This window comes from Ranitomeya imitator, chromosome 1, assembly GCF_032444005.1.
Source record: "Ranitomeya imitator isolate aRanImi1 chromosome 1, aRanImi1.pri, whole genome shotgun sequence".
Classification (NCBI taxonomy): Eukaryota; Metazoa; Chordata; class Amphibia; order Anura; family Dendrobatidae; genus Ranitomeya; species Ranitomeya imitator.
Genome location: NC_091282.1, coordinates 603,117,819 through 603,145,695, shown reverse-complemented (window position 1 = coordinate 603,145,695; position 27,877 = coordinate 603,117,819). Strand labels below are relative to the sequence as shown.

Sequence of the window (27,877 nt, the reverse complement as noted above, 5' to 3'; positions counted from 1 at the left end):
ACTGTAATAAGAGGATCAGTGAACACATATAGGTGGTCTCAACCCTGGACATTTGCATTTATGGGTGGTTCATACACTCCTTGCTCCTTCCCCTAGTAATAGACCACACTCACCGGCTGCGGTCCCTTCTCTAGTCTGGAGTTGGGCAGTGTCGGACCTTGGGGTGTTAATGATGGCGTCACTTCCCCGCATTACACAGTTCACACACACAGACAGTGGTCATGTTCTGAAGAGGCTTTATTACAACATAATGAGGGCCCGATGTCAGTGCAAGGTCTCCATAGTGCGGGCGTGGTGTCGGTGCAGAGTCTCAATAGTGCGGGCCTGATGAGGTGCAGGAGCTCCATATGGGCAAGCCTCGTGTCTGTGCAGGGTCTCTATAGGGCGGGCTCGTGTCGGTGCAGGGTCTCCATAGTGCAGGCCTGCTGCGGTGCAGGGTTTCCATAGTGCAGGCCCGGTGTCGGGTCTCCATAGGGCCTGTGCAGGCTCTCCATAGTGCGGGCCCAATGTCAGTGCAGAGTTTCAATAGTGTGGGCTTGTGTCGGTGCAGGGTCTCCATAGTGCGGTCCCGGTGTCGGTGCAGAGTCTCAATAGTGTGGGCCTGGTGCGGTGCAGTGTCTCCATATTGTGGGTCCAGTGTTGGTGCAGGGTCTCCACAGATCGGGCCCAATGTCAGGTCAGAGTCTCAAGTGTGGGCCCGTATCGGTGCAGGGTCTCAATTGTGCGGGCCCATGTCGGTGCAGGGTCTCCGTAGTGAGGGCCCGGTGTCGTTGCAGGGTCTCCTTGGTGAGAGCAGCACACGCATACCCACTAGTCCAGCAGCTCCTTTATACACCAGCAGCACAGCAGGAAGTACAGGCACTCCTTCAGGCTCTGCAGCACGTTGTACCCGAGGTTCATGCCCATCACGTTCTTGTAGCGAGGCACCGGCAGCGTCATACTCTGAAGCATCTGTCCCATGGAAAACGGAGCAAATGGGATCACGGACCGATGCGGCTCGGCCTGGCACAGCGGGGCCACAGCACAGTGCTGTCTCTTTCGAGGGATCATCATCTGGCTGACAGCAGTGAGGGGGCAATATATCAGCTGAGGGCAGAGTGAGGGCTCAGCAGCAGGAAAGTGCCAGTGTCTGCGGAGGGAGGAGCCCCTCGTGTGCCGCCGCTGACACAGTGCTGACACAGCGGCATTACCCCGGGTCAGCGAGCAGGTCCCTGGCATGTGACATGCACCCCACCCCCGCTGCGTAGGTTCCTGGGGTGGCATCTATTCCTGCAGACTGGGGAGAGATCACAGAGCGAGAGTGAGGCCAGGCAGCGGGCGAAGGCGGCACACACAGGCAGCAGCAGGCATACGTTACTTTCTGGCCGTGCGCTCCTCCTCCTCGTTCTCCAGCATGTAGGCTGGGTGGAAGCTCTCCACACCCGCCGGGGTGATGTACCGCAGAGCCGGGTTCTTGGTGGTGTTCGCTGTGCTACCCAGAGATGTGTACCTGGCAGAGAGAGGAGGGGTCAGAATCGGAGAGGTGCGGGCAGGGTCGGAGAGGTGCAGGCAAGATGGGAGCAGCACAGGCAAGAACGGAGAAGGCAGGAGCGGAGAGGCACAGGCAAGAGTGAAACAAGTGAGACCGGAGCAGGCAAGACCGAAGCAGGCAGGAAAGAGAGAAGCTTGCAGTTCCGCAGCGGCGTAGGTATGAACAGAGCAAGCAGGAGCCACGCAGACAGGACTGGAGCGGTGCGGGCGGGTCTGGAGCGGAGCAGGCATGATAGGAGAAGGCGCAGGCAGAACCAGAGGGTGCGGGCAGGAACAGAGCGATGCTGTCTGGCCTGGAGGGGCATAGGCATGAATGGAACAACCAGTTGCGATGCAGGCAGGACTGGAGCGGTGTGGACTGGTCCAGAGCGAAGCAGGCAAGACCGGAGCAGGCAGGAACAGAGCGATGCTGGCAGGTGGGGAGCGGCGTAGGTATGAACAGAGCAAGCAGGAACGATGCAGGCAGGACTGGAGCGGAGGAGGCAGGACTGGAGCTATACAAGCAGGTCCAGAGCAGGCATGATTGGAGCTGAAAAGCGCAGGCAGAAACGGAGCGGTGTGGGTAGACCTGGAGCGGCATAGGCATGAATGGAACAAGAAGGAGCAACGCAGGCAGGACTGGAGCGGTGCAGGCAGGTAAAGAGCAAAGCAGGCATGATTGAAGCGGAGCAACACAGGCAGGAACGGAGTGGCGCAGGCAGGTCTGGAGCAGAGTAGGCATGATTGGAGCGTAGAGGCGCAGGCAGGACTGGAACGGGCAGGAGCAGAGCATGCAGGACTGGAGCGGTGCGGACAGGTCCAGTGCAGGCAGGACCGGAGCGGGCAGGAGTGGAGCAGAGAGATGCTGGCAGGTCTGGAGCGGCATAGGATTGAACAGAACAAGCAGGAGCAATGCAGGCAGGACTGGAGCAGTGTGGGCAGGTCTGGTGCAGTGCGGGCAGTTTCAGAGCGGAGCAGGCATGAATTGAGTAGACAGGAGCAGGCAGGACCACAGCGGTGAGGGCTGGAGCAGAGCAGTGCAGGCAGGATGGGAGCAGAATAAGCAAGAACAGAGAAGGCAGAAGCGGAAAGACGCAGGCAGAATCGGGGTGGTGAAGGCATGAATGGAGCAGGCAGGACAAGTCTGGAGTGGCGCAGGCATAAACGGAGCGAGCAAGAGCAAAGCAGGCAGGAACAGAGCGATGCTGGCAGGTCCAAAGTGGCGTAGGTATGAAGAGAGCAAGCAGGAGCGAAGTAGGCAGGACTGGAGCAGGAATGAATGGAGCAGGCAGGATCGAAGAGGTGCAGGCAGGTCTGGAGCAGAGAGGCACAGGCAGGACAGGAGTAGTGTGGGTAGGAACAGAGCGACGCAGACAGGAATGGAGCGGGCAGGAGCAGCTCACCCTTTATCGTACAGGATACAGTAGGGGATGTAGAGCGTCCGTAGGAACTCCCAGATGTCGCGGTACGACCAGTCCTGCAGAGATGCACACGTCAGTCACACGTAACAAAAAGCTCCCACCACATGGCCAGCAGCGGCCGCTCACTCACCAGCAGGGGGTTCACACGCATGTACTGGGGCCAGCCGGGATCCGTCATACACATTGGGGTCAGGGAGCGAGAGTAAGGATCGGTGCGGCGGGTCCCCATCAGAATGGCCTCCAGCTGCGGCTGCTCCGCCTTCAGGTCCATCAGTGCCTGCTTAATATCCCCCTGAATGGTGTAGATCTGCAGACTATACCTGCGGGGAAGGGGAAAGTGAGCAGCTCAGCCGAAGGGGAGCGGAGCGTTAGTGGATACAGAGGGTGCACAACAACGACCAGCACAGCAATAGCAACGTCCTGCACATGCAACACACAGCACCAGCACCACCAACATGCAGCACTGCAACAGCAAAATGAGCACCAACAACACGCAGCACAGCACCAGCACGAGCACCAACAACACGCAACACACAGCACCATGCAGCACCGGTCAACACGCAGCGCAGCACCGGGCAACACGCAGCGCAGCACTGAGCAACACAGCAACATAGCACCAGGTAATAAGCAGCACAGCACCAGCAACACGCAGCTCAGCTCCAGTTAACTGGACTGCGATATGGGGTTGTGATGACTCCGATGCACTGACCGTTTGGTAGTGTCCTGCATGAACTGCTCCATCTCTGGGAAGGCCGATACGATGCGAATGTACAGAGCCTGCAGCTTGTCCCTATGCTCCGGATAGCGCCTGCAGATGAAGCAGAGGCGGGTGAGCTCCTGGCGAGTCTCAACATCCTCCCGCTGAGCCTCCCTCTCACCTCTGCACAGCGGCGTGGTACAGGTGCAGCAGCACGGTGCAGTCCTTGCCGCCATTGAACGCCACACACATATTATCCAGGCAGTACTGATCCAGTGAGTCCTCCACCGTCTGGAGCGCAGCCCGGACCTTCCCTCCAAGAGGAGACCCTGTCCACACAGAAAGGGTTAACAGCAGAGACCCCAGGCCCGTCAAGCTCAATCAGAAGCACTACCAACATTTCAGCAGCTTTTTAGAAGAGTTTTTGCTCTACCTGAAAGACCTGTATTTGCTGTCAGCAGGAAGAAACACAAGGAACAGTTCTTCCAGCTGAAGGATTGCCACATTGTAATAAACCAGCTGGGCACGGGACAGAAACCATGTATGGGTCTACTCCACAGAACTTCCCATCCTAGGATGAGGATGGGTCGCCAGCCCTTTAGTAGTTCGGATGGGGAGTATATAAAACACAGCAAGGGTGGGGCACACCTACCTGACTGCGCCAGCTGGTATACCTCTGCTGACGCCTTGGACATGGGGTCTCTGACAAAAGGCACCACCACACCGGGGGGGAGGCGCTGGATTAGGAAATTATAGGCCTCCTCCAGACGGGGCTCTGAATCCGAGTCCAGGGTGAGCTGCACTCTGTAGTAATTGTTGCCCCAGTCGGGGTAAGAGCCGAGGCTGACGTGCCTACGGTAGCAGGTGTTGGCTTCCTCCAGGACAGCGGTAATGGACAACTCATCGGCATTGACGAAAATCTCACGGCAGTAGAAATGCGTCTTGTCATTACGGAAGAGGTGGTCCAGTCCCTCCAGAGCACGCTCCATCAGGGAAGGGATGCCGGGGAAGACGTAGACATTATGCACGCTGATCAACGGGTACTTGAAGCAGTCGCCGGTGCGCTTGTCCGTGCCGTAGTTCAGCTTGGAGGAGATGGGAATCCGCGCCAGCTTCATTTCAGGGCACCAGGCCTCTGACTTCCCGAAGAATTTCTGCACCAGGGAGACCATCTCTGGGTGCGGGAAGACCCCCTCTCCGAAAGCCTTAGCTACAGCCTCGAAGGTGACATCATCGTGTGTGGGGCCGATCCCACCGGAAGTCAGGACGTAGGTGTAGCGGGAGGAAAATGCCGAAATCTCCCCCGCTATGATGTCCACATCATCTGGGATAACCGAGATCCTGCTCACCTGCACCCCAATGGAGCGAAGCTTCTTACATATGAAGTAGGAGTTTGTGTCCTGAGTGTGGCCCTAAATGAGGCGAGAAAAGGGGGCAACATTACTAAGTGGTAGCACAGCAGCATCCAAAACTCAGCCCGGCCTCCAGGAAATGTCAGAGCTGCGCACGGCTGAGGGACTGAGGGGAGTGTGAAGAGCAGCGGGCTCTAAATGAGGTCAGCACGAAGAGCCAAAAGCTAGGGCGCGGACAGCTTTAGATCAGGGGAGCGGGTGGAGTGGCAGGCTCTAGATGAGAGGAACGCACTGAGCGGTGGGCTCTAGACGAGGGGAACAGCTGGTGTGGCGGATTCTAGATAAGGGAACTGAGGAGTGGCGGGCTCTAGATGAGGGGGAGCCGTTGGAGTGGAGGGCTCTAGATGAGGGGAGCGGGTGGAGTGGAGGGCTCTAGATGAGGGGAGGCGCAGAGCGGTAGGCTCTAGATGAGCAGGTGGCGTGGAGGGCACTAGATGAGGGGAGCAAGTGGAGTGGTGGGCTCTAGATGAGGAGAATTCACTGAGAAGTGGGGTCTAGATGAGGGGAGCAGATGGAGTGGCAGGCTCTAGATAAGGGACTATGTGAGGAGAGGTGGGCTCCAGATAAGGGAAGTGTGCAGAGCGGCGGGCTTTCGATGAGATAAGCATGAGGAGCCAAGAGCTAGGGGAACACGCAGCGTGGATGAGTGTAGCGCACTGAGCGGAGGGCTCTAGATGAGGGAAGCGAGGTGAGTGGCAGACACTAGATGAGGGGAACGCACTAAGCGGTGGGCTCTAGATGCGGGGAGCGAGTGGAAAGCTCTAGATGAGGGGAGTGGGTGGAGTGGCGGGCTCTAGATGAGGGGAGTGAGTGGAGTGGTGGGCCCTAAAAGTGGGAAGCGCGTGGAGCAGTAGCATCTAGGTGAGGGGAGCGAGGAGTGGCTAGCACTAGATGAGGGGAACGCATTAAGGGGAACGCATGGTGGGCTATAGATGAGGGTAGCAGCTGGAGTGGTGGGCTCTACATAAGGGAGTGTGAGTAGTGGCGGGCTCTAGATGATGAAAGTGTGCAGAGTGGTGGGTCTAGATGAGGGGAACACGCAGAGCGGTAGGCTGTAGATGAGGGGAGCGAGTGGAGAGGTGCACTCTACATGAAGGGAGTGGGGGATTCTAGATGAAGGAACCACATGAAGAGGAGGGATTCAGATCAAAGAACCAGCCGCTCTAGATAAAGGGAGTGCGTGGCTCTAGGTGAGGGGACCACAAGTAGTTTCCACAGGAGGATTGGTGAGTTCTAGATGAGGAGCGCTCGCAGAGTGAAGGGCTCTCGAGAGGGCTTTAGATAAGGGGAGAGGGTGGAGCAGCGGTCTATCAACGAGGGGAGAGGGTGGAGCAGAGGGCTTTACATGAGGGAGCTGGTGGAGCGGCGGGCTCTAGATGAGGCTAGCGGGGAGTTCTAGATAAAGAGGGTGGAGCGGCGGGCTCTAGATGACGGAGCAAGCAGAGAGACGGATTCTAGATGAAGACACAAGGGTGGAGCAGTAGCTCTAGATGAGGGTGCCACACAGAGAGGCGGGCTTTAGATGAGGGGAGCGGGTGAAGCGGCAACTTCTAGATGAAAAAGAGAGAGTGGAGCAGTGGGTTCTAGATAAAAGGTAGAGGGTGGAGAGGCGTGCTCTAGATGAACGGAGCTGTAGACTATATGAGGGGAGTGGCGGGCTCTAGATGAGGGGATAGGGTGGAGAACAGCGCTCTAGAGGAGGGGACCATGTGGAGCGGGCTCTAGATGAAAGAAGCATGCAGTGCAACGGGTTCCAGATGATGAGAGAAGGTGGAGCGGCGGGCTCTGGAAGAAGAGAGTGGGTGGAACAGCGGGCTCTGGATGAGGGGAGTGGGTGGAGCGGCAGGCTCTGGATAAGTGGAGCGGGTGGAGTAATGGGTTCTAGTACAGCCCCTTCCTAGTATTTAAGTGGGCACCAAGTTGTTTTCCTCCTCTTCCCCCTCGGGTCCGGGGGGGGTGCTTGTGCAGCGCTGTCTAGAGAAAGAAGATGGCAAACTCCTTCACTGAGGTACTGTGTACCAGAGCAGAGCAGGAAGGCAAATACTGGCTGCAAGCCCTCATCGCAGGGCTCAGTGCTCACCTTCCTGTCCTGCCGCTTTCTATCCCCCTGCCATTGGTGTTTGCGTTTCCCCCCCATCACTAGCTAATTACCGCCCGTCCCAGCATATACACACTAGTCGCCGGCAGCTAGGGATCAGCACGAAGACCGGGAGGTCTGTGAGGCACTCCCGTCCTCTTGAGCGCCTGAGAGAGCACTTCCCAGCTCCAGCCAGAAGCACTCGCAGGCGCCATGTGCCCGCCCACTCTGTCCCCGCCCCTAATCAGCAAATTGGTGGCAATTTTCAAATCTCTACGCCATTACTGATCCCTGCACTCCCACATCAGCCGCAGCAGCCATCACTCAGCTCAGCCCACCATAAAACCACATAGCCAGCTATATTTACGGCTCTGGTCCCTGTATCACCTGCCATGGGATCCAGAAACAGCAGCTCCACATCAGGCTCTGGTGAGGACCCCAGTAACCCGCTGCCTGTAGAAATAAATACAGCCCCTGCAGCTTCTAGTCAGCCCTATTGCACTGTTCTCACACCAGCGCTTCCCATGCAGTGATGTCCAAGCACACAAGCATTCATTAACCCCTTCTGCTGCTGCCCCGTCCTAATATCCCTATTGATGGTAACCTTGTTGCCGCTACCTCTTCCACCCCTCCCCATAGACAGGACAGGTGTAGACCATCCCTCGGAGTCCTTCCACCATCCATTGGAGTCCTTCCTCCAGCTGCAGACATGGGTGAGTGCCTTGTATCAGGCTCAGAAAACAAATGATAGTGCTGATTTGGTAACTTAGGAGAGCAATTATCCACGCCTTCCGGCTCAGTAATGACCACTAATAAAGTGATTTCCCCGTTAGCTAGCATGCATAAAGACGCATTTTTTGCGGTAATATCCCACTTGGCTCTCACTTAGATGAAGAGGGCAGAAATAAAATCTGGAATAATGATCATATCGATATCTGGTCTCTAATTCCCGTGGATCCACATACTGTGGACAAGGAAAGGAGGTCAGTCCAGAGGCCGTTTCATAGACATAGGCAAAAGGTGGAAAAACAATAACCAATTGGTTGCCATCATTTGCAGTTCTAGGCTGTGTTATGGGTCAGAAGCCCCCGGAATGTTGCTCAGAACTAGTCATATATCAGGACATGATATACAACTCGTATAAAGCCCATGACGGCACCGCCTAGTGGTGATATGACAAGGAGCTCCGAGGCGGTTTGCCCTACAACCAGAAACTGGCTGGAGGGTAAAGGCAATCGATGTATGGCTGCGCCTTATGTTGTCCCAAAAGCACTTTCCCTTTCCAGCAGCGACTACTGGACAACCCACAACAGGCCAAAACTCAGTGGTCGTATGCCTGTTGGTTGTTCAACGAGGGACACTGTCGCTTCTATTTACTGTGCAAATACAAGCACGAATGCTCCGCATGTGGGGGATCCCATCCCGTGGAACGGTGTCCTCGCCCCGCAGTAAAACTACCAACCAAACCCCCTCAAGGACCCCGTTGAGCGTAGTCGCGATGGGGTCCGTAGTTAGACCAGTATCCTAACAAAGGCGGCCAGTCAGTTACGCTTTGGCTTTACGTACGGTTTCTTCATCCCGTTTAAACTACCGCAAATAATTTGATTATTTGTGCAAAAAATGTAAAATCTACTCGTGAACACCTGGATATTCTCTGTAATAAGATTGATAAAGAGGTCACACTGGGTAGAATGGCCACTCCTTTTCAAGACCCTTTTTCCAAACTTTAGAATTTCCCCGTCGGGTGTCATTACAAAAAAGACTCTTCATGTTTGGTCTTATTCATCATCTCTCGTATCCTAAAGGGGATTCTGTCAATGTCGGGATTTCAATGGTGGAAGCTTCAGTGTCATATGCATCCTTGGACAGAGCGGTGCACTGGTGTGGAAGCTGGAGCACAGCTAGTGGAATCTGACATGGAGTCTGCCTCTCGCTTATTACCAGTAGATCCTTGGACAGAGCGGTGGCACTGGTGCAGGAGCACAGCTAGTGGAATCTGACATGGAGTCGGCCTCTCGCTTATTACTAGTACATCCTTGGACAGAGTGGTGGCACTGGTGCAGGATGCAGGAGCACAGCTAGTGGAATCTGACATGGAGTCGGCCTCTCGCTTATTACCAGTAAATCCTTGGAGAGAGCGGTGGCACTGGTGTGGGATGCAGGAGCTGGAGCACGGCTAGTCCTCTCGCTTATTACCTGTACATCCTGACAGAGCGGTGGCAATGGTGCGGGATGCAGAAGCTGGAGCACGGCTAGTGGAATCTGACATTGAGTCGGCCTCTCGCTTATTACCTGTACATCCTGACAGAGTGGTGGCACAGCAGGAGCTGGAACATGGCTAGTGAAATTTCTGTCAACTGGTCTGACTGTTTTTTTAGGGTGACACAGTCTTTTCTAGGAATAAAAATCGACACCATAGTAAAGGTTTTCCGCCTGCCTATTGATAAAATCTATAAAAAAAAAAAAAAACTTAATGTGATGGAGGGTTTCTGTTCCATGTGGAGGGTGGCCCTCTCGCAGATGTAGTCTTTGCTAGGGTCACTGGAAGACCGGTAAACCGCAGGTGTAAAACCGCAGTGGAATCTGCACAACAACCACAGTAAATCCACGGTAATTCCACAGGAAATCCGCAGGTAACACACAGTGCCTTTTATCTGCAGTTTTCACAAATCCTCAAGAATACGTGTGCACATACCCTAAGGATCAACAGGTCCTATGTGCTGATCTAGAAGTTTGGAAGACTTTCTTGGCTTCATTTAAATGGTCACATATGCTTTATGTGACCAAAAATTAACATTACTCACAGGAGCCGATGTATGTGGGGGTTTTGTAGTGGTTTTCAGCAAACAGTGGTGTGCGGGCACATAGCCAGCATACTGGAAAAAACAAGGACTATGCCAAAACCAAGACCTTCTCAAACTTTTTTCTATAGTCGCAGCAATAGAACTTTGGAGTTGGCACCTGACAAATATGAAAGTTTGTTTTCAGATGGATGACGTCAATGTCACCCGTTACATAAACAATGTCTTCTTCTTGGCTTCCTGCACTGGGTCTTCTCTGCAGATTAGCACTGCTATGTAATAATGTACAATATATGGCACCGGGCTCGCCATGTACCGGAGGCTAATAATGCCATTGCTATTGCACATTTCGATTAGCAGGTGTTCAGAGAACTCTTCCCCATCGCCCACCCGTCGGGTTCCCCTTGCCCCCATCTCCCCCTGGGAAGCGATAGTGAACAGTTGATGACACTAGTTTGTCCTTCCGTTGCCCCGCTGACCTGGCATATGGTGAGGCATGGGAGTCGTCCTCTTGGTCGGAGACAGGCCTGTGGACAGTAGTTAAAAATCCAGACTGGATGTTACCATTGATTTTCGTTTGCAGCTCACTAATAAGGGTATATCGGGAACATCAGCGATTATCGGGGGTGACGTTTTACTTCCAATTGTTAGGTTGGGCAAATGTTACAAAAGCTTTCATTATTAGACAGACGTGGAAAGGGTGAAGACGAACACAACCTAGCAGGGGATGTAGCCGCCCCATGTCTTTATCCTTCCTGGGTCGCATAATTTCCCTCAAAGCTGATATACACGCTGTTCCCAATTTGAGGAGACACTCGCGTCTGACGCGTTTGGGGTACCCTTTTTGGAGCGCTACGGATTAGTACAAAGAATAGCACGAGCGGTGGTTTATTGTGTGAAGACGCCGTCATGGCCAATAATGTGATACGTCTCCGTATACGCAAATCAAAACCAGAACAAACGAGCAGGGGCACCCAGGTACTACTACACCCAGTGGATGGCTCAGTGTGCCCAGGTAAATTCATTAACACTTAATGGTTAGAGACAGGGGCAGTTTTTCTTGTCCAATTTAGATGGCTCCCCATTATTAAGGTACCGGATTCAAGCATTATTCTGGAAATGTTTAACCCCTTCATGACCCAGCCTATTTTGACCTTAATGACCTGGCCATTTTTTTGCAATTCTGATCAGTGTCCCTTTATGAGGTAATAACTCAAGAACGCTTCAACGGATCCTAGCGATTCTGAGACTGTTTTTTTGTGACATATTAAGCTTCATGTTAGTGATAAATTTAGGTCGATAATTTTTGCGTTTATTTGTGAAAAAAAACGGAAATTTGGCAAAAATTTTGAAAATTTTGCAATTTTCACAAATTTTTATTCTGTTAAACCAGAGAGTTATGTGACAAAAAATAGTTAATAAATAACATTTCCCACATGTCTACTTTACATCAGCATAATTTTGGAAACAAATTTTTTTTTTTTGCTAGGAAGTTATAAGGGTTAAAATTTGACCAGCGATTTCTCATTTTTACAGCAAAATTTACAAAAACATTTTTTTTTTAGGGACCACCTCACATTTGAAGTCACTTTGAGGGGTCTATATGGCTGAAAATACCCAAAAGTGACACCATTCTAAAAACTGCACCCCTAAAGGTGCTCAAAACCACATTCAAGAAGTTTATTAACCTTTCAGGTGCTTCACAGCAGCAGAAGAAACATGGAAGGAAAAAATAACATTTAACTTTTTAGTCACAAAAATGAACTTTTAGCAACAATTTTCTTTATTTTACCAAGTGTAAAAGGATAAACTGGACCCTGAAAGTTGTTGTACAATTTGTCCTGAGTGCGCACAACAGGGCTCGGAATGGAAGGAGCGCCATTATACTTTTTGAATGAAAAATTGGCTCCAATCTTTAGCGGACACCATGTCGCGTTTGGAGAGCCGCTGTGTGCCTAAAAATTGGAGCTCCCCCACAAGTGACCCCATTTTGGAAACTAGACCCCCCAAGGAACTTATCTAGATGCATAGTGAGCAATTTCAACCCCCAGGTGCTTCACAAATTGATCCGTAAAAATGAAAAAGTACTTTTTTTTTTCCCACAAAAAAATTCCTTTAGCCTCAATTTTTTCATTTTCTCATGGGCTACAGGATATAATGGATCCTAAAATTTGTTGGGCAATTTCTCCTGAGTACACCGATACCTCACATGTGGGGATAAACCACTGTTTGGGCACACGGCAAGGCTAGGAAGAGAAGGAGCGCCATTTGACTTTTTGAATGAAAAATTAGCGCCAATCGTTAGCGGTCACTATGTCATGTTTGGAGAGCCCCTGTGTGCCTAAATATTTGAACTCCCCCACAAGTGACACCATTTTGCAAACTAGACCCCCCAAGGAACTCATCTAGATGTGTGATGAGCACTTTGAACCCCCAAGTGCTTCACAGAAGTTTATAACGCAGAGCTATGAAAATAAAAAATCATTTTTCTTTCCTCAAAAATTATTTTTAGCCCACAATTTTTTATTTTCACAAGGGTAAAAGGAGAAATTGGACCCCAAAAGTTGTTGTCCAGTTTCTCCTGAGTACGCTGATACCCCATATGTGGGGGTAAACCACTGTTTGGGCGCATGGCATAGCTCGGAAGGGAAGTAGTGACTTTTTGAAATGCAGACTTGATGGAATGGTCTGCGGGTGTCATGTTACGTTTGCAGAGCCCCTGATGTGCCTAAACAGTAGAAACCCCCCACATGTGAACCCATTTTGTAAACTAGACCCCCCAAGGAACTTATCTAGATATGTGGTGAGCACTTTGAACCCCCAAGTGCTTCACAAAAGTTTATAACGCAGAGCCATGAAAATAAAAAATAATTTTTTTTCCTCAAAAATGATTTTTTTAGCCGGCAATTTTTTATTTTCAAAAGGGTAACACGAGAATCTGAACCCCCAATAGTTGTTGTCCAGTTTGTTCTGAATACGCTGATACCCCATATGTGGGAGTAAAGCACTGTTTGGGCACACGTCAGGGCTCGGAAAGGAAGTAGTGACGTTTTGAAATGCAGACTTTGATGGAATGGTTTGCGGGCGTCACATTGCGTTTGCAGAGCCCCTGATGTACCTAAACAGTAGAAACCCCCCACAAGAGACCCCATTTTGGAAACTAGACCCCCCAAGGAACTTATCTAGATGTGTGGTGAGCACTTTGAACCCCCAAGTGCTTCGCAGAATTTTATAACGCAGAGCCGTGAAAATAAAAAATCTTTTTTCTCCACAAAAAATAATTTTTTAGCCCCCATTTTTTTTTTTTCAAGGGTAACAGGAGAAATTAGACCCCCAAAATTGTTGTACAATTTCTCCTGAGAACGCCGATGCCCCACATGTGGGGGTAAACCACTGTTTGGGCACACGTCGGGGCTCGGAAGGGAGGGAGCACCATTTGACTTTTTCAATGCATGATTGGCTGGAATCAATGGTGGCGCCATGTCGTGATTGGAGACCCCTGGTGTGCCTAAACAGTGGAAAGCCCTCAATTCTAACTGCAACACTAACCCCAACACACCCCTAATCACAACCCTAACCCCAACACACCCCTAACCCTAATCCCAACCCTAACCCTAATCCCAACCCTAACCCTAATCCCAACCCTAACCCCAACCCTAACCCAAACACACAACCAACCCTAACCCTAACCACAAGAATAACCCTAACCTCAACACACCCCTAACCCTAATCTTAACCCTAATTCCAACCCTAACTAGTTCCAGCCCTAACCCTAAGGCTATGTGCCTACGTTGTTGATTCGTGTGCGGATTTTTCCGCACTGTTTTTGAAAAATCTGCAGGTAAAACGCACGGAATTTTACTTGCGGATTTACTGCGGAGTTCTAGTGTTTTTTGTGCTGATTTCACCTGCGGATTCCTATTGAGGAGCAGGTGTAAAACATTGCGGAATCCGCACAAAGAATTGACATGTTGCGGAAAATACAACCCAGCGTTTCCGCATGGTATTTTCCGCACCATGGGCACAGTGGATTTGGTTTTCCATGGGTTTACATGGTACTGTAAACGTGATGGAAAACTGCCACGAATCCATAGTGGCCAATCCGCTGCGGATCCGCAGCCAAATCCGCACTGTGTGCACTCCCGACTCCAAGACTTCTCCCGTGCTGCGCCAATCCTCTGGAATGCTCTACCCCAAGATATTAGGACCATCCACAATTTGCATAGTTTAAGGCGCTCGCTCAAAACACATTTGTTCAGAGCGGCCTATCACGTTCACTAATCAAAGTGTGTGTGATCCCCTGAAGATGGCTGGACCATCATTGTAAATACATCATTGTAAATACACACCTGTACTTTGTATCTCCCCCACCTCATTGTAGATTGTAAGCTCTCACGAGCAGGGTCGTCTTATTTCGCTTTAATTATTGTATTGTCAACGTTGTTACTTATGACTTTTGTGTTTGAAACTGTTAAACTGTAAAGCGCTGTGGAATATGTTGGCGCTATATAAATAAAGATTATTATTATTATTAATTCTAACCCTAATTGCAACCCTAACCCTAGTGGAAAAATTAAAATAAATATATTTTATTTATTTCATTATTTTTCCTACCTATGGGGGTGATAAGGGTGGGCTTTAATTACCATTTATTTTGATCACTGTGATATAACCCATCACAGTGATCAAAATGTACCTGTAACGAATCTACCGGCCGGCAGATTCGGCGGGCGCACTGCGCAGGCGCCCGCCATTTTGGAAGATGGTGGCGCCCATTGAAGGTGCCCGACGGAACTCCGGGACTCCAGCGGTACGGAGGGTGGGATCGGACAGCGGGGGGGGGGGGGTCAGGGCACTGGAGTGGAGAGGAAAGCAGCAGAGCACCGAACGGAGGGTTAGATCGCGGTCTCCAGCAATGGCCGATGATATTGCAGCATCGGCCATGGCTGGATAGTAATATTTCAACAGTTTTCATAGGTGAAATATTACAAATCGCTCTGATTGGCTGTTGAAAGTGAAACTGCCAATCAGAGCGATCGTAGCCACGAGGGGGGGGGGGTGAAGCCACACACCCCCCCCATCCGGGCTGAAGTACCACTCCCCCTGTCCCTGCAGATCGAGTGAAATTGGAGTTAACCCTGAAGTTGTTGACATTGCAAGAGAAGCAATGGGTCCAGTAATCCTGGTAATGACCCGAGCTCATACAAGGCAGCGGAGCTGATGACCATGATGAGGTTTGACATGGAGCGCTTTCATTCTTGAACCCGTCCTCGTGTGGTTTGAAATTGTCCCTAGGGCAGTTTGGCAAGGAGCCAGAAACAGCACGGCCATCAAGCACACTAGGAGGACAATCAACGCTCGCATATCAAAATTCTAAGGGAGAGATTGGGCGTCGTCATACGTCATCGGCAACTGGAAGGAGAAAATGCCGCACTGCTACAGCCTGACAGCGTGCATTTAACAGATATATTCCTGTCCGGGCTCCAGGATGGAGTCATACAGGCACTGAGGTTGATGGCTGGGGGTCACAGTCCAGTGTAGGGACACATAATCCTCCGTGGCATTAAATGAAAGAAAAGACACATGGTTACGTTATGGCTTGTTAGCTGACTTGCCTGTGAACATACAACAGGGCATTTGGCGATGAGCGTGGTGTAAGAAAGTTAAGTGTCTTTCTTATTGTTAAAGGAAAATAAAAGTTAATAGGGCTGTGAACAACCTTCACCCATCAGTTAGCGTACTTGTAATATTGTTATTACACAGTAATTGTGGGTGGGAAGACGCAAAGGTGACATATAGCGGGGTCCTTGCAGTCTACAGACTGCCCACTCATGAACAGAACGTCTAACATTTCCGTGTGGACTGACACAGGCAGGGGGCGCTCCACCCTCTGGACTGACACAGGCAGGGGGCGCTCCACCCTCTGGACTGACACAGGCAGGGGGCGCTCCACCCTCTGGACTGACACAGGCAGGGGGCGCTCCACCCTCTGGACTGACACAGGCAGGGGGCGCTCCACCCTCTGGACTGACACAGGCAGGGGGCGCTCCACCCTCTGGACTGACACAGGCAGGGGGCGCTCCACCCTCTGGACTGACACAGGCAGGGGGCGCTCCACCCTCTGGACTGACACAGGCAGGGGGCGCTCCACCCTCTGGACTGACACAGGCAGGGGGCGCTCCACCCTCTGGACTGACACAGGCAGGGGGCGCTCCACCCTCTGGACTGACACAGGCAGGGGGCAGAGGGTGATACTGTCTATGCTGCACAGAAGGCAAGGGATCGGCCGTGCACGGTATATGGTAGAGCAGTTGTGCACAGAGGAGCGGACATGTACAGTGGAGCTCCTCTCCACTCTCACATCTCCACCCACTGGACAGTCTGAGTACCTCGACACCTGGGCCTCTCCTGTTACTGCCCGGGGCAGATTAAGGTGTGACATATGTGACTGCCGCCACGCCGGATAGGCACTTACCTTTAGGATCTCATCACCGATGATGATGATGCCAGCAGTGACAGCCCCATTTTCAAGCACGCTGCCCTCCACTGAGGTCAATGGCTGGCAGAAGTTGTTAGAAGACATAAGATGAGCCTGCACCCGCCCCAACCGGCAGATCTCTCTGCTGAGCCGCACACCACCGCAGCCCCACATAAGCCACCACAATGGGCCCCTGGAAAGGAAAAAAGAGCTAAAGAACAAAGGTCCGGAGGTGGAGGAGGCAACCCCTTCATCACCAGACACCAGCTACAAGTATATACTGTACTGGGGAAATATTGTAAAAATAAATTACGTACAGGTAAAGTCTACAGGGCCAATATACAGTCAGTATATAGAGTACAGGGGCAGTATACAGCCAGTACAGTAGAGTAGAGGAGAGGAGCAGCATACAGTCAGTGTAAAGGGTACATGGGCAGTAAGCAGCCAGTATATAGAGTACAGGGGCAGTATACGGTCAGTATATAAAGTACAGGGCAGTATACAGTCAGTGTATAGTGTGCAGTATACAGTCAGTATATAGAATACAGGGGCAGTATACAGCCAGTGTATAGTGTACAGGTGCAGTATACAGTCAGTATATAGAGTACAGTGCAGTATACAGTCAGTATAGGGTACAGGGGCATTATACAATCAGTATATAGAGTACAGGGGCAGTATACAGTCATAGTAACATAGTTATTAAGGTTGAAGGAAGACTTTAAGTCCATCTAGTTCAACCCATAGCCTAACCTAACATGTCCTAACATGTTGTTCCAGAGGAAGGCAAAAAAAAAAACCCATGTGGCAAATAGTAAGCTCCACTTTGGGGAAAAAAATTCCTTCCCGACTCCACTTACGGCAATCAGACTAGTTCCCTGGATCAACGCCCTATCAAGGAATCTAGTATATATACCCTGCAACATTATACTTTTTCAAGAAAGGTATCCAATCCCCTTTTAAATTTAAGTAATGAATCACTCATTACAACATCGTACGGCAGAGAGTTCCATATTCTCACTGCTCTTATGCCTAAACCTTCTTTCCTCCAGATGTAGAGGATGCCCCCTTGTCCCTGCCTCAGGTCTATGATTAAAAAGATCATCAGAAAGGACTTTGTACTGTCCCCTCATATATTTATACATTAAAATAAGATCACCTCTAAGGCCGGCGTCACACTAGCAGTAGTTGGTCAGTATTTGTAAGCCAAACCCAGGAGTGGAACAAATACAGTAGAGGACAAGTATAACAGAAACATATGCACCACTTCTGCCTTTCTCACCCACTCCTGGTTTTGGCTTACAAATACTGATGTAAATTACTGACCAAATACTGCTAGTGTGATGGCAGACTTAGTCTTCGTTTTTCCAAACTAAAAAGCCCCAAGTGTAATAACCTATCTTGGTATTGCAGACCCCCCAGTCCTCTAATAACCTTGGTCGCTCTTCTCTGCACCCGCTCTAGTTCAGCTATGTCTTTCTTATACACCGAAGACCAGAACTGTGCACAGTATTCTAAGTGTGGTCAAACTAGTGACTTGTATAGAGGTAAAATTATGTTCTCCTCATGAGCATCTATGCCTTTTTTAATGCATCCCATTATTTTATTTGCCTTTGTAGCAGCTGCCTGACACTGGCCACTGAATATGAGTTTGTCATCCACCCTGGTCTTTTTCATTGACGATTTTGCCCAGAGTTTTAGAATTAAGCGCATGGTTATACATCTTATTACTTCTACCCAAGTGCATGACCTTATATTTATCCCCATTAAAGCTCACTTGCCATTTATCAGCCCTAGCTTCTAGTTTACATAAATCATCCTGTAATATAAAATTGTCCTCCTCTGTATTAATTACCCTGCAGAGTTTAGTGTCATCTGCAAATATTAAAATTCTGCTCTGAATGCCCCTTACAAGGTCATTAATAAATATGTTAAAAAAGAAGAGGGCCCTGTCACGATATGGTATGAAATATCATATAAGTAGTTTCTCTTGTTAGCAGGCTACGGGCTAAAAAAGCACCCCCTTCCCTTTTCCCTTTCACTCAGCCAAGAGCTGCCGTGTCAATGTACTGGGGGAAGTTTTATGGCTGAAAGATATTTACGACTAGGCTCAAATCTTCCTCTAGCAGAGAACTGTTTAGAAGTGTCTAGAAGTTTCCAAAATATTTAGAATTGAGAGTCCTCAGTGGTTGATACCTTTTAATGGCTAACTGAAAGATATATTTCTTTCCTGTATCAAAATAGAAGTTTCCAGAAATCCATGGAAGTTCTTTGTTCTGTTTTTGTAAGATATTATGCAAACCGTTTACGTTAAGAACACGAAAATATATATTCTTACTCTCCCTCGGTGGATCTGTCCATCCCTCTAAACACGGGCTTCTAACTCTATCTGGTAAAGAAGTAGGGATTTCTATGTAAATATGTATCCCAGATAGGACATATTTGATCTCAGTAGAATGCCCACGTTAATCCGAGATGAATGCTGGGTTTGTTATGACTATGACATGTTTTGTAGCGAAGTTATAGAAAGTAGATAAAATAGTTTAAAGTTTAGTTAGACTGAAGAGGTAGGAGGGACGATGTGATCCAACCCCTTTCTGGGATGTCACAGGCTGAAGCTATAACTGTCTGCCAAGATCCCCAGCTCAGTCTTCTTGATTTCTTGTCTTCTCCTGGAAGAGCCCTGAGCACGTCCAATGAACTGGGACGTATGGTTGCCTGCAATGCAATGAACTGAGAACATGTGAGTGTTATCTTTTCTCCTTTAAAGGGAACCTGTCACCCCGAAAATCGCGGGTGAGGTAAGCCCACCGGCATCAGGGGCTTATCTGCAGCATTCTGTAATGCTGTAGATAAGCCCCCGATGTTACCTGAAAAAGGAGAAAAAGATGTTATATTATACTCACCCAGGGGTGGTCCCGCTGCTGGTCAGGTCGGATGGGCGTCTCCGGTCCGCTGCGGCGCCTCCCATCTTCATTACAAGACGTCCTCTTCTGATCTTCAGCCACGGCTCCGGCGCAGGCGTACTTTGCTCTGCCCTGTTGAGGGCAGAGGATAGTACTGCAGTGCGCAGGTGCCGGAAAGGTCAGAGGCCCGGCGCCTGCGCACTGCAGTACTTTGTCTGCCCTCAACAGGGCAGAGCAAAGTACGCCTGCACCGGAGCCGTGGCTGAAGATCAGAAGAGGACGTCTTGTAATGAAGATGGGAGGCGCCGCAGCGGACCGGAGACGCCCGTTTGACCTGACCAGCAGCGGGACCGCCCCTGGGTGAGTATAAAATAATGTCTTTTTCTCCTCTTTCAGGTAACATCGGGGGCTTATCTACAGCATTACAGAATGCTGTAGATAAGCCCCTGATGCCGGTGGGCTTACCTCACCCGCGAATTTCAGGGTGACAGGTTCCCTTTAATCCCCTTTATGTTATAATTACCTTGTACATATTTGCAATTGTCTCATTTGTAACATCTTTATAAAATATTTTGATAAAACACTGCCTGAAACTTTTGATGGGGTTTATTATTTAATACTAGTTTGTTCTCCTGTTCTAAACTGTACCCTAAGTCTCCTGAAGGGAAATACGGTACTGTGTTGGGTTAGCTTCGGACCCGTTTAATCGAAGCTGGTGGCAGCGATAGTGTGCAGGCTTTTGGGGTGATGTTGTAGCGACTGCGGCGTTGATAATTATTGTTCCTGCCTGAGTGGGAGTAGTTTATCGCGTCGCTGCAGCGTGCCCAATAGCCAGTACATAGCAGGCAGCCTTTCTGGTGACTAATTACCCCAGGTGCAGTACCACATCTGACCTGAGTGTAAGTGGGGCGCCAGAGAGCTGCAAGTGTTAAGGGGAACTGTAAGCGGGATATACATAAATCGCTGCAGTTCGTGGTATATTGCAGAGCAGTGGGATACCTAGAATAAGCCCCTGCTGTAAACTAAGAGGTCAATAGCCTTGTGTGTGTTTTTTCATCACATTGTGAAGTGGAGGGATAACTAAGATAAGCCCCCCTGCACATGTGATAGCCGTCTGTTGGCTTAAAGTCACCCCGATCCGTGACGTAGGGGCGACGGTCACAGTGTGAATCGTGACAACTTGGTGGCAGCAGTCAGGGAATCCTGACAAATTGGTGGCAGCGGTCAGGGAATCCTGACAGGCCCAATACTGACCCCTGTGGTACCCCACTGCTAACTGCGACCCAGTCCGAGTGTGCTCCATTAACAACCACCCTTTATTTCCTATCCCTGAGCCAGCTCTTAACCCACTTACACATATTTTCCCCTAATCCCATTATTCTCATTTTATTTATCAACCTTTTGTGTGGCACCGTATCAAAAGCTTTGGAAAAGTCCATATACACTACGTCCACTGGGTTCCCTAGGTCCAGTCCAGAACTTACCTCTTCATAGAAGCTGATCAGATTAGTCTGACATGAACGGTCCCTAGTAAACCCGTGCTGATACTGGGTCATGAGGTTATTCCTTTTCAGATACTCCGACATAGCATCCCTTAGAATGCCCTCCAGGATATTACTCACAGTAGAGGTTAAGCTTACTGGCCTATAATTACCGAGTTCAGTTTTTGTCCCCTTTTTGAATATTGGCACCACATTTGCTATACGCCAGTCCTGTGGTACAGACCCTGTTATTGTGGAGTCTTTAAAGATTAAAAATAATGGTCTATCAATGACTGTACTTAATTCCTGCAGTACTTGAGGGTGTATCCCATCCGAGCCCGGAGGTTTGTCAATTTTAGTGATTTTTAGACGCAACGTACTTCCTGCTGGGTTAAGCAGGTGACATTTAATGGGGAATTTTTATCACTAGTCATTTTGTCTGCCATGGGATTTTCTTGTGTAAATACTGATGAAAAAAAGGCATTTAGCATATTGGCTTTTTCCTCATCCACCATTTCACCTAGACATTTTGTCTGCCATGGGATTTTCTTGTGTAAATACTGATGAAAAAAAGTCATTTAGCATATTGGCTTTTTCCTCATCCTCATCCACCATCTCACCCAGACTATTTTTAAGGGGGCCAACACTATCATCTTTTAGTTTCTTACTATTTATGTAGTTAAAGAATATTTTGGGATTATTTTTACTCTCTCTGGCAATGAGTCTCTCTGTCTCAATCTTTGCTGCCTTGATTTGCTTTTTACAGAATTTATTTAATTTTCTGTATTTATTTAATGCCTCCTCACTACCTACTTCCTTTAATTCTCTAAATGCTTTCTTTTTTGTCACTTATTGCGCCCCTTACAGCTCTATTTAGCCGTATTGGTTTCCTCCTATTTCTAGTATGTTTATTCCCATACGGTATATACTGTGCACAGGTCCTATCCAGGATGCTAATAAACGTCTCCCATTTTCTTTGTGTATTTTTGTGTCTCAGGATATCGTCCCAGTTAATTGCACCAAGATCCTCTCTCATCCGTTGGAAATTTGCCCTCCTGAAGTTTAGTGTCCTTGTAACCCCTCTACTACACATCTTATTAAAGGATACATGAAAACTTATTTTGTGATCACTATTCCCAAAGTGACCCCCAACCCTTATGTTTGATATGCGGTCTGGCCTGTTGGTTAATATTAGGTCTAGCAGTGCCCCCCTTCTTGTTGGGTCCTGAACCAGTTGTGAAAGGTAATGGTCTCTCATAGTTGTCAAAAACGGTTACCTTTGCTGGAACTGCAGGTTTCTGTTCCCCAATCTATTTCAGGATAGTTGAAGTCCCCCATAATAATGACTTCCCCTTGAGTTGCAGCTTCATCTATTTGCTTTACGAGGATATTCTCCATTGCTTCCATTATTTTTGGAGATTTATAACAAACCCCTATCAGTAATTTATTATTTTTTCCCCCTCCCCTTATCTCCACCCACAGGGACTCTACATTTTCATTAGATTCACCTATATTATCACGCTGGATGGGTTTTAAGGACACAGACACATCCCTCCCCCTCGCTTATCCATTCGGTCATTTCTGAACAGACTATAACCCTGCAAGTTAACAGCCTAGTCATGGCACTCATCCAGCCATGTTTCAGATATCCCCACCATGTCATAATTATGCTCCACCAACATTAATTCTAATTCATCCATTTTGTTGGCGAGGTTTCTGGCATTAGTATATATGCACTTTATGTATCTCTCTGAACCTCTATTCTTTCTTAAATTATTAACTGTTCTAAGCCCACCCCTCATGCCACCGCCACCCCCAACTTCCTTATTTGTGCCCAGGTCTCTGTCTGCACTATCTTCCCCTCCTGTAAATTGAATACCCTCCCCCCCAATCCCTAGTTTAAACACTCCTCCAACCTTCTAGCCATTTTCTCCCCCAACACAGCTGCACCCTCCCCATTGAGGTGCAGCCTGTCCCTAGCGTAGAACCTGTAGCCAACTGAGAAGTCGGCCCAGTTCTGCAGGAACCCAAACCCCTCCTTCCTACACCAATTCTTGAGCCACTTATTAACCTCCCTAATCTCCCGTTGCCTCTCTGGCTTGGCACATGGTACAGGCAGTATTTCGGAAAATACTACGTTGGAGGTCCTTGCTTTCAGCTTGCAGCCTAATTCCCTGAAATCATCTTTAAGAACCTTCCACCTACCTCTAATTTGGCATTTGTGCCAATGTGCACCATGACCGCTGGGTCCTCACCAGCCCCTCCCAGTAATCTGTCCACCCGATCAGCGATGTGTCGGACTCGAGCGCCCATAGGCAGCACACCGGTCGACGATCCCTGTCTTTGTGACAGATTGCCCTATCTGTTCCCCTAATAATTGAGTCCCCCACTACCAGCACCTGTCTCACCTGCCCTGCTCTCCTATTTCCCTACTTACTGGAGCAGTCACTCCTCAGGCTTTCAGAGGACATGCCTGGCTGCAGCAGTGCTACCCCTGTACTGGCACCCCCCTCATCTGCCAACTTAGCAAACTTATTGGGGTGTGCCAGATCAGGACTAGCCTCCCTGGCACTCTTCCCTCTACCCGGCCTTCTAACTGTCACCCAGCTTGCTACTTCACTGTCCTGCAGCTCCATCCTACCATCCCCTCATCTATCCCATTGAGCGTCTGCTCAGTGAGCAGAAGACTCCTTTCCATATTGTCAATGGATCTCAGTGTTGCCAGCTGCACATTTAGATCCAGAATCTGGGCGTCCAAATGCACAACGTGCTCACATCTCGCACAGCAGTATGCACCCTTGACCGGCTGCTCAAGGATTGCATACATGTGGCAAGATGTGCACTGGATGGCATTAACAATAGTGGAGCACATTTCCTAATGGGGATTGCACCACACAGACACGTTAAATAAAAAAACAAAAAAAAAAATGCAAAGTATTAATAAAATACAGACAGCAATTCAGTAATTCCTCCCTTGGAAACTCCCTGAATCCAAAGTCACTGAATCACAAGTCACTCTTACCGCCATTCACACTTATGCTCAGATCACACTCAGCTTGTTGACACTCGCTAAGCTGAAGATTTAAAGATTTTTTTTCCCCCTCAGCTGCAATCCACCTTGCTGTTCAATGCACTTCCAAAAAAGACTTGAACCCCAAACAGCTGCCCCTTCTAAACCCCTAATTATAAGTCCCCTAAGTTAACCCCTTGTGAATATAGCTACTCCCAATTCAGCAATTCACACAGGTATTCGTTAAAGGCTTTCCAAATACCTCTTCACTGAATCACAAGTCACACATACCGCCGTTCACACTTACGCTCAAGTCACACTCGCTAAGCTGAAGATTTAAAGATTTTTTTTCTTTTTCCCCTCAGCTACAATCCACCTTGCTGTTCAATGCACTTCCAAAAAAAGGAAGTCAGTATATAAAGTACAGGACAGTATGCAGTCAGTGTATAGTGTTCAGTATACAGTCAGTATATAGAGTACAGGGGCAGTATACAGTCAGTATATAGAGCACAGGGGCAGTATACAGTCAGTGTATAGATCACGGGCAGTATACAGTCATTATATAGAGTACAGGGGCAGTATACAGTCATTATATAGAGTACAGGGGCAGTATACAGTCATTATATAGAGCACAGGGGCAGTATACAGTCAGTGTATAGAGTACAGTGCAGTATACAGTCAGTGTATAGAGCACAGGGGCAGTATACAGTCAGTGTATAGAGTACAGTGCAGTATACAGTCAGTGTATAGAGTACAGTGCAGTATACAGTCATTATATAGAGTACAGGGGCAGTATACAGTCATTATATAGAGCACAGGGGCAGTATACAGTCAGTGTATAGAGTACAGTGCAGTATACAGTCAGTGTATAGAGCACAGGGGCAGTATACAGTCAGTGTATAGAGTACAGTGCAGTATACAGTCAGTGTATAGAGTACAGTGCAGTATACAGTCATTATATAGAGTACAGGGGCAGTATACAGTCAGTGTATAGAGTACAGTGCAGTATACAGTCAGTGTATAGAGCACAGGAGCAGTATAGTCAGTATATAGAGCACAGGAGCAGTATACAGTCAGTATATAGAGCACAGGGGCAGTATACAGTCAGTATAGAGCACAGGGGCAGTATACAGTCAGTGTATAGAGCACAGGGGCAATATACAGTCAGTATATAGAGCACAGGGGCAGTATACAGTCAGTACATAGAGCACAGGGGCAGTATACAGTCAGTGTATAGAGCACAGGGGCAGTATACAGTCAATATATAGAGTACAGCAGCAGTATAGTCAGTATATAGAGCACAGGAGCAGTATACAGTCAGTATATAGAGCACAGGGGCAGTATACAGCCAGTGTATAGAGCACAGCGGCAGTATACAGCCAGTGTATAGAGTACAGTGCAGTATACAGTCAGTGTATAGAGCACAGGAGCAGTATACAGTCAGTATATAGAGCACAGGAGCAGTATACAGTCAGTATATAGAGCACAGGGGCAGTATACAGTCAGTGTATAGAGTAAAGGGCAGTATACAGTCAGTGTATAGTGTGCAGTATACAGTCAGTGTATAGAGCAGAGGGGCAGTATACAGTCAGTGTATAGAGCACAGGGGCAGTATACAGTCAGTGTATAGAGCACAGGGGCAGTATACAGTCAGTGTATAGAGCACAGGGGCAGTATACAGTCAGTGTATAGAGCACAGGGGCAGTATACAGTCAGTGTATAGAGCACAGGGGCAGTATACAGTCAGTGTATAGAGCACAGGGGCAGTATACAGTCAGTGGATAGAGTACAGTGCAGTATACAGTCAGTGGATAGAGTACAGTGCAGTATACAGTCAGTGGATAGAGTACAGTGCAGTATACAGTCAGTGGATAGAGTACAGTGCAGTATACAGTCAGTGGATAGCATACAGTGAAATATACAGTGTATAGATCACAGGGGCAGTATACAGTCAGTGTATAGATCACAGGGGCAGTATACAGTCAGTATATAGAGCACAGGGGCAGTATACAGTCAGTGTATAGAGCACAGGGGCAGTATACAGTCAGTGTATAGAGCACAGGGGCAGTATACAGTCAGTATGTAGAGTACAGGGGCAATATACAGTCAGTATATAAAGCACAGGGGCAGTATACAGTCAGTATATAGAGCACAGGGGCAGTATACAGTCAGTGTATAGAGCACGGGGCAGTATACAGTCAGTGTATAGAGCACAGGGGCAGTATACAGTCAGTGTATAGAGCACAGGGGCAGTATACAGTCAGTGTATAGAGCACAGGGGCAATATACAGTCAGTATATAGAGCACAGGGGCAGTATACAGTCAGTACATAGAGCACAGGGGCAGTATACAGTCAGTGTATAGAGCACAGGGGCAGTATACAGTCAATATATAGAGTACAGCAGCAGTATAGTCAGTATATAGAGCACAGGAGCAGTATACAGTCAGTATATAGAGCACAGGGGCAGTATACAGCCAGTGTATAGAGCACAGGGGCAGTATACAGTCAGTATATAGAGCACAGGGGCAGTATACAGTCAGTGTATAGAGCACGGGGCAGTATACAGTCAGTGTATAGAGCACAGGGGCAGTATACAGTCAGTGTATAGAGCAAAGGGGGGATTACACAGTCAGTGTATAGAGCACAGGGGCAGTATACAGTCAGTGTATAGAGCACAGGGGCAGTATACAGTCAGTGTATAGAGCACAGGGGCAGTATACAGTCAGTGTATAGAGCACAGGGGCAGTATACAGTCAGTGTATAGAGCACAGGGGCAGTATACAGTCAGTGTATAGAGCACAGGGGCAGTATACAGTCAGTGTATAGAGCACAGGGGCAGTATACAGTCAGTGTATAGAGCACAGGGGCAGTATACAGTCAGTATAGAGCACAGGGGCAGTATACAGTGTATAGAGCACAGGGGCAGTATACAGTCAGTGTATAGAGCACAGGGGCAGTATACAGTCAGTGTATAGAGCACAGGGGCAGTATACAGTCAGTGTATAGAGCACAGGGGCAGTATACAGTCAGTATGTAGAGTACAGGGGCAATATACAGTCAGTATTTAGAGCACAGGGGCAGTATACAGTCAGTGTATAGAGCACGGGCAGTATACAGTCAGTATAGAGCACAGGGGCAGTATACAGTCAGTATAGAGCACAGGGGCAGTATACAGTCAGTATAGAGCACAGGGGCAGTATACAGTGTATAGAGCACAGGGGCAGTATACAGTCAGTATAGAGCACAGGGGCAGTATACAGTCAGTATATAAAGTACAGGAGGCGTAGCAGTATACAGTCAGTATGTAGAGTACAGGGGCAGTATACAGTCAGTATATAAAGTACAGGAGGCGTAGCAGTATACAGTTAGTATGTAGAGTACAGGGGCAGTATACAGTCAGTATATAAAGTACAGGAGGCGTAGCAGTATACAGTTAGTATGTTGTGTGCAGTCAGTAAACAGCTGCAGTCAGTTTATCGGGTGTACCGCTCTGTGTCCTGCACGATTTCCAATCCTCACCTAGTTCCGGGGATCCACTGAGGACTCCGAGCCAGGTAGTGAAGTGACTAGAACGGAGTTGAATTTTTGAGGTATTTATGTCACCGGAAGGGGCGGGGCTTTCTTTAGTCCAGTGACAGTGTCAGGCTGTCAGAATGAGACCTGATAGCAGGAGGCTGCGTTCACGTTGTGTTGAGCCTTGCTGGAGAGGACGGAAATGAGGGGCTGCGTCATGGAGCAGTGTGAGGAGAGGACCGAGGGGCTGCAGCATGGAGCCGTGTGAGTAGAGGACCGAGGGGCTGCACCATGGAGCCGTGCGAGGAGAGGACCGAGAGGCTGCACCATGGAGCCGTGCGAGGAGAGGACTGAGGGGCTGCAGCATGGAGCCGTGCGAGGAGAGGACCGAGAGGCTGCACCATAGAGCAGTGCGAGGAGAGGACCGAGGGGCTGCGTCACGGAGCACTGTGAGGAGAGGACTGAGGGGCTGCACCATGGAGCCGTGCCAGGAGAGGACGGAGGGGCTGCAGCATGGAGCCGTGCGAGGAGAGGACCGAGAGGCTGCACCATAGAGCAGTGCGAGGAGAGGACC

The 27,877-nt window shown here is 49.1% G+C and overlaps 1 protein-coding gene across 2 annotated transcripts; it reads right to left on the bottom strand.

Annotated features, from left to right (window-relative positions):
- Nucleotides 1-219: 219 nt before the first annotated feature.
- On the bottom strand, nucleotides 220-27,877 carry FLAD1 (flavin adenine dinucleotide synthetase 1). Of its 2 annotated transcripts, none has more exons than XM_069768776.1 (9): nucleotides 27,310-27,877; nucleotides 16,393-16,588; nucleotides 4,280-5,039; nucleotides 3,809-3,956; nucleotides 3,640-3,738; nucleotides 3,061-3,250; nucleotides 2,913-2,986; nucleotides 1,358-1,489; nucleotides 220-1,276 (listed from the first exon to the last, which is right to left on the bottom strand). In XM_069768776.1, exons 2-9 carry the CDS (start codon nucleotides 16,567-16,569, stop codon nucleotides 1,264-1,266), a joined length of 1,593 nt encoding a protein of 530 aa, XP_069624877.1. In that variant the 5' UTR covers nucleotides 16,570-16,588; nucleotides 27,310-27,877; the 3' UTR covers nucleotides 220-1,263. The 2 variants fall into 2 exon arrangements, with proteins under 2 accessions (XP_069624877.1, XP_069624868.1); XM_069768767.1 differs by having other exon boundaries at nucleotides 1,353-1,489; nucleotides 27,310-27,442.

Coding starts and splice junctions, on each gene's coding strand:
- FLAD1 (XM_069768776.1), bottom strand. CDS start 16,569: ATGTGGGGCTGCGGTGGTGTGCGGCTCAGCAGAGAGATCTGCCGGTTG. Junction 3,957..4,279: donor ATACCAGCTGGCGCAGTCAG/GTAGGTGTGCCC, acceptor CTGTGTGGACAG/GGTCTCCTCTTGGAGGGAAG. Junction 1,490..2,912: donor TGTATCCTGTACGATAAAGG/GTGAGCTGCTCC, acceptor TCTCTCTGCCAG/GTACACATCTCTGGGTAGCA.